The sequence below is a fragment of the Lepidothrix coronata genome, unplaced genomic scaffold (assembly GCF_001604755.1).
Source record: "Lepidothrix coronata isolate B3197 unplaced genomic scaffold, Lepidothrix_coronata-1.0 Scaffold192, whole genome shotgun sequence".
Classification (NCBI taxonomy): domain Eukaryota; kingdom Metazoa; phylum Chordata; class Aves; order Passeriformes; family Pipridae; genus Lepidothrix; species Lepidothrix coronata.
Genome location: NW_016690372.1, coordinates 1,721,684 through 1,736,112, shown reverse-complemented (window position 1 = coordinate 1,736,112; position 14,429 = coordinate 1,721,684). Strand labels below are relative to the sequence as shown.

The following is a 14,429-nucleotide window of genomic DNA, read 5'->3' as shown; positions in this document are numbered from 1 at the left end:
AAAAAGAAAAAAGAAAAAAGAAAACCCTCCTCAGAGTCCCTCTAGTAGAGGGATGAGGTGGGAAATCATCAAACAAAAAGACCATGCCACTTGTGGTATGAGACTGAAAATATCCAGGGAAAGGTGATAAATGGCTTCAGTAGGACAAGAAATGATCTGTTTCAAAGCAGACTATGAAGTTCCATAATCACAGTACTCCTTCAGTTTGCTAGAAAACTTATTGAAAGAAGTAAGTAGGAACTCAGCCAGTTTTCTTCCATGTCTTACATGAAGTGCCTGGTACAAATCAAGCTACTTCAGAACTTTCCACCAAGTAAATGAAAAAATATATTATAGCAAGGGAGAGCTGATGCCTTTCACATTTCAGATAGGTAGGAGAATCTAAACCACTATCACTTTAACCTGTGTTTCTAGAAAGCATATTTCAGACAAAGACTGTATCACATAGACTACCAAAGATGTAGTTCAAATTGGATTGCTTTCAAATGAAATTAAATCAGAAGATATGCCCCAAATGTTCAGGGACATCCAGTTCTTGGAACTGGAACTATTCTGAAGGAAAACCTCAGCACAGATATCAGGGTCTCAGATTCAACTTTTTGTTTTATAGGTATACACTTATGTGACCACACTACGAGCCAGAGCAGTTAGTTCTGCTGTCAAGAGCTAACTGTCCAGCTTTTCCAGAAATCCATCTTCCTCTCAGAAATGTACTTGAGAGAGAAAATGAAGTAGGGGCATAGAGGATGAATTATTTTTTCTCTTATTCAGTAGCAAAAGAAATGCAAATTGATGTAATTTGAAAGGGCAGAGGCTACTATAAGAAGGCTGAGAGATCACTCAAGAGAATGATAAAGGCGAAAAATATAAAATATGTAGTGTGTGGATGAACTAATGAATCCTGATAAGAATCCAGTTGCTTAGTGCTGTTTTAATTTTTAAAATGCATTAAAAAAATCCAGGCTACAGCTATCTTGCCTAATCGTGCACCTCTTTAAATGACAACTCCTTCCCACCTCTTGCCTTCCTTCCTTTAATATTCTCCTTTAAAATATTACTCCAATTAGACTTTATTTTCATGTCACGGACACTCTTACTCTACAGCTTCTCTTCAACTAGTTTGGGGTTTTTTTCTACTGTAGAAAATGTAGTCGGTGCATGGATGAATGAACAGGAATATCAGGCTTGTTTTGACATACACTACAAATCTGGCAACACACAAAGTATTTTTTGCAAGAAAAGTGAGTGAACAGAGAAAAAAATCTCACATCTAAGAACTAACGAAAATTTAGGGACTGAAACATCCCAGTTTTGTGTGAAGACAGATTTAACTATTCTGAAAATTTCTCTGAACTGTCTCAAATTTGATAGGTTTATTCTAATTGAAACAAAAACACGTCAGGTGCTTCCTCTTCCTGAACTCTTGGTCCAAAATGAGTCCAATTTCATCACTATAAGTATTTAGATACAGAGAAGGCTCTCACCAAGACCATAAAAGCAAGAAAACAACAGTGTCCAAGCACAGCCTGTTTTCTTGTATGTACACAAAAGGATGAAAGCTTGTGAGATAACAGAAGTGAAGCAGTCATGGGACCTGTATCTTAGAGCATAGCAAGAGATTTATACCTGACTGAGAAACACACTGTGATGACCAACTTAATGAATCAAGCATCAAGAAGTTGGCTATCAGTACAGCCTATGGAAAAAGTAATCCCCTTATTGTGTTCTTGAGAGAGAGAAGAAAGGGAGAAACTAATGCAAATAAATCATAAATAGCTCAGTGGTTTTGGCTGAACCACGACAGATGAATTGCAGATGGCAGCCTCAGTACTAACACTACTATTTGCCATCTCAGGAACTTTGTCATAGATACCTGTACTGGGCCACTGTTCAGTCTTACTCTTCAGTCTTACTGTCCAGTAAGAGAAACTCCAGCAGCGTTGGAACGACACTAATGATGAGAGATCATCCCTAATGATTTGGATTATTTCAGTCGCAAAGTTAAGCCAACCTTAGCTCCAAACTAATTCCTTTTTACCATTTCTCTCTAACCCTTGTCCTTGCAAGAAAGGAGAAAGCTTGTGTTGCAGGTCACTGAAATGCAATTGGATGCTATATTGACCAAAACATCAGTGCCTAAATTGTCAGTTTGTTGCTATTTCATTTTCTTTAACTTCCTTGTCTTTTTTTTTAAGTTTCAAAAATGCATCTTTAGAGTATTTTGGTCCCATTGGGTTAGTTTCATTTAATTTCAACTTAACTGAAGACTGTGTTTTAAGGAAAGCCAGTATTCTCTCACTTTGCTCATTTAATGAATATCCAACTTTTATTTGTGCTTTTCATTGAGCAAGTAATTATTAGTTGAATGTATAATCCTTCTACAAGTAATAAAACTCAGAGAGGAGCATGGAAATGCCATTCAAAATGCAGCCCTGCTGCCTGAAGATTGTACCATGTGTGACGACAAGGAAGATACACTAGCTAGTTTATAAAATCTGCAAGCATTAGGCTGCAGCACCTTGTGGAAAACCAAGTACACATGAAATTGTTCATTTTACAGACAACACAGTGTGCCCAACCATGCATGTGCTACAAATATAACTTTTTTTTAACAGTACAAATAAGTGTGTTTCCAGAATTGACCTGATCCTATGCAAAATGTACAGGCTTCCTCAGCTAGTACTACACAAGTCTGACATGAATCACAGTTTCAGCAGTCTCCAGCTGAAACACACTGGATTAGCCTGGGTCCATCCAACCACAAAGCGTTTTACAGAGTTGAATTTCTGTTGAACACAGGTTTGGTCTTGCACTCCATACAAGAAACTATAATGCAAGTTTGGTCTGTAAAAGAGAACAAATTATTAATTTCAAAAGCTACTGCTTAGTCTTTTTTTTCAACCATTAACTGTAGAGAAAATAGGACTAATAGGGATTGGTTTCCTGTAGTTATTGGCTCATTGAATCTTTTTCTGAATCTGAGGCATTCATAATGCTGCTGCATTATATGGCTATTCTGGTATTTTACATGAATTGAGATCAAGCCACAGTCCTTCCTTCCTTGGAAGGCCCGGAACCCTGCCCTTCTCCCTTGTTTTTTTTGTTTGTTTGTTTGCTTGCTTGTTTTTTTCCATAGTCATGTAGGATCTTTACTTTTTTGATTTTTGCCCCCTTTTTTTAAATTCAGCTGAAAAAAGAAGGGAGAAGCCTGCAGACACACAGAGTATGATCCCATAAGCCTTATTTTCACAGAGAGAGGCTGAAAAATTCATCATCTACAAACAGACAGAAATTGAAATACACGCGCAAAAAGGAAAAGGTGTCTGGAAGATAAAGGTGTCCTTTCTCCTCGAGGTACCACTGCATACACTCAATACTAGCCCAGAACATGAGATTAATGATGACTCCATAAAACCATACATCTTCTAATGAAAACACAGAAATATCTTTATCCAAGGCAGAAGCAGAAGGTACTGAGGTAGTCTTTCAGTGTGATTTATTTTCCCTTTTAAAAAAAAATAAAAAAATCTCTAAAGCATTGAGTTGAATATTTTGTTCCTTTACACCAGGGACTTACTACAGTAAGTAATGTAAGAAGAACATTTATTCATAGGGTTCTTAGTGATTGTAATTGGCTGCCAACTGGATTGGAAGTATTTTACAAAATAATCGATGACAGAAGCAGAAGAAAGATCCTCAGTTGGGCCTTTCCTAGTCCACTTTCCTCTCTAACCAATAGACAGCCGAGCTAGAATCTAACTCAGCATGTCTGTCATGGCACTATTCAAAATGATTTTTTTTCACAGAAATAAGGTTAATAATTGAAGTGTACCCTTTTGCACACACTTCACCAAAACACTGACAAAGGGCCGTGTTGAATATGTGGTAGAGAGCATCACAGCATAGACTCCTCACATTAAAAACTTTCCTGTGCACTTTCTCAGGGAGTGGAAGAGATTAAATCATCCCCTTAGAGTAATTCATTAGTGTAACGTCACATAAATTAGTATGCAACATCAAGTTAGGATATTTCCTATAATTTGAGTTTGTTTCTTTTGAACAACTCCCACACAACTATTTAGTTAGTGAGTTAGTACTGTACAACCTAGAAAAGAAGAACTGAAAGTTGCTTAGACTTCATACTGGAAACCAGTATGATCATGGCTTGAACTTAGACAACCACATGTGAATAAGAAGAATGTTGTTAACACTGGAATTCTTTTCTTGTGCTCATTCTGCCTTTTGTAACCATACATATCATCATAGCTCAGCTATCTTACGCACTGTCAGTATCATATACAACAATCTGTTTTTCACTTGGAGTGAGTTTGACCTTTTAGCATAATGACATAAAGTATCATGAGGCTGTGATTTGCCAGTGGCAGGAGAAAACATGTGACCTCAAGAGTCTCAAGAGTGTCTCAAAAGCCAGTTCACTATTTCTGCTGGATTTAGGGTGATAATTTCCAAAGAGATAATTAATTGTTCCACTACATTTTGACTTAAAAGTTAACTAAGAGCTGTCATTTTGGTTAGATGTCAACCTTTGTATCCGCAAACCTAAAAGAGAAAATGAAATTCAGATGATGAAAAATTAGGAGGCAAGCATAAGGTCTGAACAAATACTTGCCTAATCTTCCACATTCCTTACATTTCAACTCCATATCTATATACACAGTATCTGGGATGCGGCTAGTCACTTCTCCTTTTTGTAAGGTCTGTGTGAAACTTCTCTCCCCTAAATATTTAGAAAATATCACAAGTAGCAAAACCGAGTTTGTTGTTGTATGAGTTTGTAACCATGCAGAATCAGGATTCACTTAGAGACCTCTGAAATGGCAGGATCTATGTGCATCATACCACACAGCTGGCGTGCTTATACTTCCAGTGTAAAGGACCACTAGTTTGTTTTCCAAGAGACACAATATGCATCACCAGGCTGGTCAATTTATTGTTGAGATGAAGTAACAAAGATTTATATAGCAACCAGTTGTGATTAAACATGAGTTTATAGGTACAGATACACTTACAGAGAAAAACAAAAAGAAAAAAAATATTTACCTGTGGGGTAGTGTTCATTCACTGGCCAGCTGTCAACCTGAAGGGTGGCATTGCCACCATTCCTGGTAAAGCGTACTACGTGGTATTTGCCATCATTTACAGGTGTGCTTTCCTCTTTAATAGAGATATCCACTGTGCCAATATTGAAGACTACACCAATCTTGCCTTGCTCCTAAAATAAAAGAAAAAAGAAACAAATGTTTTTAAATTGCTGGCGATTAGGAGCATGTTCTTCGCCTATAAATCTCTAATGGGCAATTATGCCGGTAGATGGCACTGAAGAATACACAGAAGCATCGTTTTGAGCTTTGTCAGGACGCATTTCATTGGCTCTGCTTCAAAATAAACACTGTGTTTCACACTCTACAGCATTCAGCCGAAGACAGTGACTCATTTGTTCCCGTAAAACATCACAGAAGACAGGTGAGAAATAAGGCAACTAAAATCAGGAAATGTGGATAAATAGTTATTTGAGCAACATCTCTACTGATTATTACAAGTCACCGGTTATCTGAAATACAGCCACAGTCAGCCTGTATCCCACCAACTGTTTTGTTCTGTTATTCTGCTTGGGAAACAAACAGCCCTCACCCCAAAACAAATAACTGGGATCCAGCAGGCAGAATGCAGCAAAAAGATGGATGGAATTAGAAGGGCGAAAAATTTAATTAGCTGACTTTGACAACCTGAGGGAACCTAATTGCTAAAATACCTAAAAGACAAGAGCAGCCAGTCTTTTGCTTTTCTACATCACACAGCACACAGTGCCTAACCAATAACACAGTCTTCCATAGTGTTTTCCCAAAACTTTCCATCAGGTACTGATTGAAAGAGAAGCGCAGGCAAAGCCCATTGTATTAGCCACAACACTTCTTCCTACAGCTCCCCTCATGTAGTTCAAGCAACAACCATATTCAATGACCTTAGATTGTAGAATACATGCCCAGAACATCTTCACGTTAGATATCCTCATTTAATACTACTGATTTAAACTGCCAGAAATTCTCATCACTGTACAATATACAGTTAATGGGAATGTATCTTCAAACACTCAACAAGGAGAGGCTGATGTCACTCAACAGTATGCTGGTGTCAACAATTAGGAAGGCATATTAGGTGTACTGCACAGATCCAAAATTGGTGCAGAAAGGCAGAAATAACGTATCATACAGGAAGCCAATGCATTTGCTAGCCATCAATACTATAAAATTGGCAAAACTCTGCTGACGGTCTTAATAGAAAAAGCAAGGAAGAAACAACAACAGAGAGTAGATGCTGTGTGTAAATATACCTTCTTCAAAAAAACCCTGACATATACTAAAGGGGTGCAAGACAATTCTATTATTGTTACTACCTTATATACGTGCTTGGTGGGCATAGGACTCCATCCTTCAGGGCTGTTACCCTAACTTTACTACATTTGCACTAGCAAATCTCAGCACTAAGAAAGAAACCTCTCCTCTTGCACTTGAGGGCCACCTCAGATTCCTCTCCTGGATTTACTCCTGTCTCCTGTTATCAAAACTCCATTTTCTTAAAATGCCTGGACGTATTTCAATTTCTCAGAGAGGCCCTTTCTGATTCCTGCTTTACCTTACATTTCAAAGTTTACTCATACCAAAATATGCACTACAACTTCCTTGTATCTTCAATTCACTTCTTTTTTTGACATTTGTTTTCCTAACACCAAATCCCCTGGTATCAAACTACAACACTGTTATTAGGAAAGGAAACCTCTTGTAGCTGAAGAGGTAATGAATTGTAGTTCAACTACTTTAAGTTTAGCACTGCAACTGTAAGCATCTTGGTTTTCCTCTCATTACAATGGAAAATTTTAGACTCTGCTAAATGTAAAGCATGATAGGAACAGTTTCATGTGCTGCATGAAACATGCAGTTTCAAGCACTGTTATGCTTTGTATGGACTTTCCTTTAAGACATCAGTATCATCTTCCTTTTTACACTGGAACATGAGGTAAGTGGATTGCTGCTCCCAGCAGACTCATGAACTCAGATGCCATTTGAAAATAACCAACCTTTCTTCTCTAATGTTACCCCAGAAATAAGAGAGGTTTCAGTTAACAGAGATTTATTTCAGGTAAAAGCATTGCTGGCACAGATTTACCCCTTCTTTGATATGTGATCTCCCAACACTGTTTTAGTGAATCTTTTGCTGGCAAGCATATAATTATCTTTACTTGCATAGCAATTAGCAAAGAACAAGTGATTAAGTTTTCCTCAAAGACTCAAATACTATCTACTGACCAAGTAACCCAGATATTGATACTGTGGTTTAGCAAGGTGCTGCCCTGTCATCAACCTCCTGGACAACCTCTAATACAGCTTTTTCAATCACCATCAATACATCAAACTTCTTTTGCAAACTGTGGCTGCTCTAATAAGAGTCCACCTTGGTGAGCAGGTAAGATGAAGAGCTGCACCTTGTCTAATGGAAAAGATCACCACCACCACAGAAGAGGAAGGGATTAAGAGGTATTCAGCAGAGTGAATTAAGCCCTACAGGCTTAGCAAGGCAAAGATTTTCTCACTTGCAAGTGGGAAAGAAGATGGTGGGAAGAACAAGAAAATGTTTCTGATCTCTCCTTCGAGGAAAAGGAAATAGAGCCTTTCACCATTCCCTTTCATGGGGCTTGAAGAAAAAGACCTATTTGAAGGGCTAATGATAAGAGGGCAAACTGGGAAAGGGATAAGATTCTGGAAGTAAAGGACTGCAAACTTCCAGTTGCCTTTAGCCTGATGGAGAGAGGAGGGAAATGAGCAAACCGATGCTGCCGTCATCCCGAGCAGATTGCCCACCCCTCCCAGAGCCAAGAGAACATAGCCCTTCTAAAAGTAGTATAACACTTTGTTGCAACTAAGAAATGCAAAAATTGGTCTAAAAAACCCCCAAAAACCCCATGGGCCTGATGGAAGGCCTACTCCAGCTCTCTTCAGATCACCCCTGGGCAGAGATCTTTGTGACTCTAACAAAAATTTTGCAGAAGCACAACTTTTAATACTCTTATTTGGACTGAGTAGAATCTTGTAATGAAAAAGGTTTTGTTCCAGTTATCAGGATAAAACACAATATAACACAATATGCAGAAAGTAGGGCTATTGAAGCCAAACTGCACACACAGACTTCAAGATACAGTTTATTCATGGTATTTTATATCTCCAGGGCACCAGACACTATGAAAAAAGCAACAATTAGTTTATGGATTCCTGGAAGGAAAAAAAAAAAGTAAAGTAAAGCACAAAGAAAATCCTCCAGTGAAGAACAGTGACCATGGACACAGGGGGCAAATCCATGATTTATTTTCAACATCTCTTCTATTCTAGTTTCCTACATTACGACACCTCATTAAAAGCAGCTTTTACCAAGACCCACCTTCCTTCTAAATCTCGAAGACAAGCTTTACCATTAAACTTTAGCACTTCATGATGGACATGACCTTTCATTCCTTTCCCCACACATTCAGCTAGTTTTTGTTTTTTTTTTCCCACATTACAATACAAAGGTATTGACTAGACCAGTAAGTATGTGACAGAGAAAGTTTACTTTAGAGTGACCACCTTTAAGGTTTATTTTGCAGTTACAGAAAAAAAATCCTAACCATACAGCAAGGAAAAAGGTGAATGCAGAGCCACAAAGAGCATACGAGTTACATGGTCCAGAAGAGCTCAAGAGAATTTAAACATTTAAGTGTGAATTTTTTCCTCTCTGTATTGGTATTTACTGGGCTGCCACAAAAACTTTCCATGAAAAGACAATGATTAATTAATGTTTTTGAAATCTCGAAGAGACATCAAGTGCTGGCACTATATCTTGGAAAACTGAGAACCATTTTATTTATAAATAATGAGGTGAACTCAGCATTCAGTCTGTATTTTACTTCTCCTCTTCTTTATTTAAGGCTACTGAGCCAAATAGGATTTTTAAAGTTTCTCAAGAATTTGACTTGTGTTGATTTGTCCCATAAAATTGCTGCCCTCAAAAGCCACATTACTGTTCTGTTGCTTACAGACTTTCTGGAGATAAGCTTCTGTCATGATGTCTCTAAGACTTCAGACAAGTAATTATGATCATATAATGGAATGATTGTAGACAAATTATAAGAACAAAAAAAAGCAAAGTACTTAAAAAAAAAATTGTACAGGGCCTCCCCTTGACCCCTCTATTCTACTCAGGCTCCTGGCAACAGTTTGTCATTATATGCATTGTTATCAAATATTTTGAACATTAATAAACAATACAGGAGCTAATCTACAGGATCAGGAAATCCGCAATTTATTACTTGCCCTTAAGCATTATTTCACTTTGGGCAACCTTTTCTGTTACATTTTTTGTTAAACAGATTCTTCACCTGGGACAGAGGGGTGATAGTCACCTATCTTTCCAAGCTCTATAAACTCTGCAAATCCAGACATATTTTACTTAAACATTGGTGATATCCTCACAATCCCAACCTTTCAGATCTGAGAGCAACTACAATTCAAGAGGAGCAGATCCTAAGCTTTTCTCAGCTTCTACTTTCAGCTCCTCCAAAACCAACTCCCTTCCTCTGAAGGGGTTTGAGGAAAATTTCTGAGGTTTGACATTTTTGCAGGTATGTTTTTTCTCTTTTGTTTCCCTCCATTCAAGGAGAACTAGAGCCTGTCTGCATGCAAATTATCAGGCCTTTTCTTTCTCCATGCTGTGCCTTTGCATTCTGAAGGGATCTGTCTTTCTGTTGCAGATCAAGTAGAAAGAAAATAAAATGGAGTTGGCAGTGGTTTTGTAAGATGAGCAGTTGGAGTGTGTTAGAGAGGACACATACATGAACAGCCACATGCACTCTCTTCTGAAAAGGGCTTTACCATTAGGTTTTCTTTTTCTTAATCTAAGATTAAAATAATCCACACTGAAAGAATATGTTTGTTCCCTGCATGCAGAGAGCATTTCATTTCAAAACTTGAGAGAGAGAACTCTGAGCATTAGGACAAATCCTACTCTCAGCTGCATCAATATGAATCAATAGCTATTTGTTGAAGAAACTCGATTCCTCCTGATGCAAGTGAAAGCAGAGTTTATCCCAGTATCTTTATATTGTTTTGCTTATTTTTCTGGAGATAAATGTAAAATTAAAAATAAAGCATTTATAAAACATACCTGAAATCTGACTAGAATCCTGGGGTAACTGTATTTTCTCACACTCATTTTACTTCATTATTTTTTAATAGTCATTACTGCACAGACTGCCTCCTCCTCCCACCCTGGCTGGTTCCAACATGGCTAGACATCAGCCCAAACCTGGCAGACAACACTCCTAGTTACTCCTTCTTGTAGATCACTGCTGATTTTACTGCTCTCAGTTGAAAGCAATACAAGCTCTTTTAGTAATATAAGTCATTTCACACTGTAGGAAGGTTTTGTAAACTTTTTTTCCCCACAAATGCCACATGAGTACACTTCAACTGTGCTGCCCTCTCCATTCAGGAAAATTGCTTTGTTTTCTTATAAAGCCAAGCATCGCTCTTCCTGGAATGACTTTCTCTAACTTAGGCTCCTCACAGTTACAGTCTATGTATTTAAAAAGAGATTTCTCCCTCTTTAGAATTGTTTTCACTTTATTCTTAAGAATTTGTTTGCTTGATTTCCTTTGGGGTTTTGCTTGCCTGGTTGTTTTTTCTTTTTTGCTTTGCCTTAAACTTGATTCTGGATGTTAGTCCAGCTGAAGGATCACTAACTTTTGGTGGTTTAGGGGACTTAGCACAACAGTGCTAAAGGCGGCAAGGTATCCAGGAGAGCCAAAGGTATAGATGTATATTCCACAGAGCATATTCACTTATTACTACAACATCAAATCACTTCCTGTGAACTCTCACTGTAAACAATAACTCAGAAAGTTCTTTGCTCTCACAGATTATGCTGGTCCACAGGGATCATCAAGTCCAACTCCTAGTCCTGTACAGGACCATCCCCAAGAATCACACCATGTGCCTGAGAGTATCATCCCAATGCTTCTTGAACTCTGGCAGGCTTGGTGCTGTGACCACTTCCCTCGGGACCCTGTTCCAGTGCTCAAACACCCTCTGGGTGAAGAACCTTTTTCTAATATCCAACCTAAACTTCCCATGATACAACTTCAGGCCATTCCCTTGGGTTCTATCACTGGTCACCACAGAGAAGAGATCAGTGCCTGCTCCTCCTCTTCCCCTCACAAGGAAGTTGTAGACTGCTATGAGGTCTCCCTTCAGTCTCCTCCAGGCTTAACAGACCAAGTGACCTCAGCTGCTCCTTGTATGGCTTCCCCTCAAGGCCCTTGACCATCTTCATTGCCCTCCTTTGGATACTCTAAATATCTTTCTTATATTGCAGTGACCAAAACTGCACATAATATTCAAGGTGAGGCTCCATCAGTGCTGACTAGAGCAGAACAATCCCCTCCCTCAACCGGCTGGTGATGCTTTGCCTGATGCCTCCCAGGACACAGTTGGCCCTCCTGGCTGCCAGGGAACTGCTGACTCATCTTCAACATGCTGTTGACAAGAAAATAGTAAAAAACAGCATTGTGTTTAGAGGACCTTTCTGGGCAGCAACTAGAACTAAATGCACAGCTGGACAGGTCTTTCCAGTATATGTGTATCAGTGGATTTAAGAAGGCAAAATATTAGAACCTGTGTTCAGCACAGAGTATAAGGCAGTTAGTTCTACTCCTCTCTGGCTGGTCATATTTAGTATAGTTTTTAATATCATTGAGAGGTAAGTCTGAAATCAGGATTAAATATGTACAAAACTCTAGAGCTGAGTAAAGGGAAAGCTTATTGGATGAAGTCTTGCTTTATTCAGATAATAGTGGAAGGGAAGGAATGGTCAAGTACAAGTATGGCCACCTTGGCAAATATGATAATCAACAGAAGCATCAAATGCTCTTAAAGAAATGACAGGCACTGAAGCTCACCTGACTTGGAAGCTTTTAATCAGGGTGCCAACACTCTACAGTTACCTTGAAACAAGAAAAAATGTTTTTAAGGGGAAAGGAATTACACAGGCCAGCTAATTTTGGCTGATTTTTGAGGGTTGTTATAAGGAACAGTAGGTAATTTTTTGTTATATACTGCTTGTTACAGCTTCTTTAAGGTGCTAAACCAGATCTACTAAGTGCCAGTTACAAACCTATTCATCAGAAAGAATGACATGCACAGAGGACAAAATAAACAGAAATTATTACCCTTTGGGGGCATGGTTTTTAAAAGAAGCAATTCTCAGAGATACATAATTTATAAGGCTAAAAAGGACAATTGATATAATCTAGACTCCTCTAAAATTTTATATGAGGCAATATATCTTGTCTGAATTGATTCTTTGTTAAATTATAGGACATATTTTAGAGCAACACTTATTTGTGATTTGAACATTTAAAGCTGAGGAAAGAAGCCTTGGATTCATTGCTGTTGCTTCTTTGATGAGATTGGCCCAGCGCTGAACATGGTCAAAAAGGCAAGTGGAATGACATGAATTATAATGAAAAGGAATGGTGTACAAAAGGAAAATCTGTTATAATTTAATGGTAGATCTTTGACTTTAATTCTTTAACACAGTACACAGATCTTCACAGCCCGTCTCAAAAAGAAAAAAGAGGAGATATAGAAAGCTCAAAAAAAGTATCACACTTGAAATTGTGTATACTTAGAATCATAAAAAAGCAATGATTCAGCACTATTTCTTTATAACTCAATGTATTGGGTCTGGCTGCAATGGAGTTCATTTCCCCATAGCAGCCCACACAGTGCTGTACTTTGCACTGGTAGCTAGAAAGGTGTTGACAACACACCAGTGTTTTGGCTACTGCTGGACAGTGCTGGCACAGCATCACCGCTGTCTCTCAACATTCCTTCCTTCTCCCATGGAGGGCAAGATCCTGGGAGGGCACACAACCAGGCTAGCTGACCCAAACTAACCAAAGGGATATTCCATACCACATGACATCAGCTCAGATATAAAAGCTAAGGAAAGGAGGAGGAAGGGGGGGAATTTGTTGTTTACAATGGCTGCCTGCTGAGAAACCGCTCCGCGTGCTGAAGCCCTGCTTCCCGGGAAGTAGCCAAACATTGCTTGCATACTCTTTGCTTCTGTGTGCACAGACTTTCACTATTGCTTTAGTAAACTGCCTTATCTCAACCTACAAGTTGTTTTTCATCTTACTCTCTCTCACCTGTCCAGCTGGGAAGGGGAGGAATAGAGCAGTTTCGCTGGGACCCGGCATATAGCCAAGATCAACTCACCACATTTAAGGAACTACAAATATATAATAAAATCATTTTGTAATTATGTTTCAGCAAAGAAAGTACCTTCTGAGAAAGTACATAATTGAATTGTGCCAGTCACTGTCACGGGATTTTTCGGATGCCTAAGATACGCTCAAAAATAGACAAATACATGGGAAGAATTGTATTTGAATACAATGTAAATATAACCTTCTGCTCAGTACTTCCTGAAAAGCAGATATTTTAACTTTTACTTGCTATACTGAAAAACCGTCTAGCATCATACTTCTATACATGACTTGTAAGTCTGTGTTCAAGCCAAAATTTTCTTGAAGGTTCTTACTGATTCTCGTTCATTTTATGAAGTGGCGAAACACTGAAACTGAGAAAGATTAATGATAGTCTAATCTTTTCCATTGAAGGTTTACAAAAGGTAGTTTAGATAAACATTTGTCAAGGCCAGGCTGCTGTATTTAGTCCTGCCTCAGAGCAAGAAAATTCTAAAGCAGATGACTTGAGGTTCCAGCTTCATCTTTCCATGACTGCAAACCTCTCTCCCCAGCTTTATAGAGCATAAGAGAAAACCACCCCGCTCTCTGAGTTTCTTATTTGGAACCAGGTTCCTTTATTTAAAATTCCCCACGGCCCTCTAACTCCCTTAATTTACCTATACTTTTCTTCAAAAGTACGTACCAAAATTTTTTAACTTTGGTTTACAGAAATTACAAAATTACTTGTTTTTTATGCTCAAAGACCACATAATGTCTTTTGGCCACAATCTTACCATTGGGGTTCATATTTGAGCCTTATTCACCATGGCAAACAGTCTAATTCAGGAGTGCTCCCTGGGAGTGTTCCTTCATATGGAGAGATGATCTCTACCCTTTGTTTTGAGTTACATTACATTATTTAGCTCAAGTAGAATGTACACCAGTTTCCTTGTTAGGAGCTTAGCAGGCTTTCCAAACTTTCTTTTTGCCAGCTGACTGTCTATGTGGGACATAGACTGCAATATAATACTTCTTTAATGGCCCATACTACAAGAAGTTGTAGTACAGCAATACAGTGCTACTAAAGCATTTCTTACTCTTTTCTGTTCTTGAAATTTTTTTTTTAACC

The 14,429-nt window shown here is 38.4% G+C and overlaps 1 protein-coding gene across 11 annotated transcripts in view; it reads right to left on the bottom strand.

Moving 5' to 3' along the window:
- Positions 1 to 14,429, bottom strand: part of LOC108505488 (neurexin-3) — a 915,200-nt gene that overhangs the window by 24,104 nt on the left and 876,667 nt on the right. For all 11 annotated transcript variants that reach the window (XM_017831536.1, XM_017831535.1, XM_017831539.1 and 8 more), the window contains one exon: positions 5,062 to 5,233. In XM_017831536.1, coding sequence (XP_017687025.1) covers positions 5,062 to 5,233 — 172 coding nt within the window. The remainder of the gene's footprint in view (positions 1 to 5,061; positions 5,234 to 14,429) is intronic.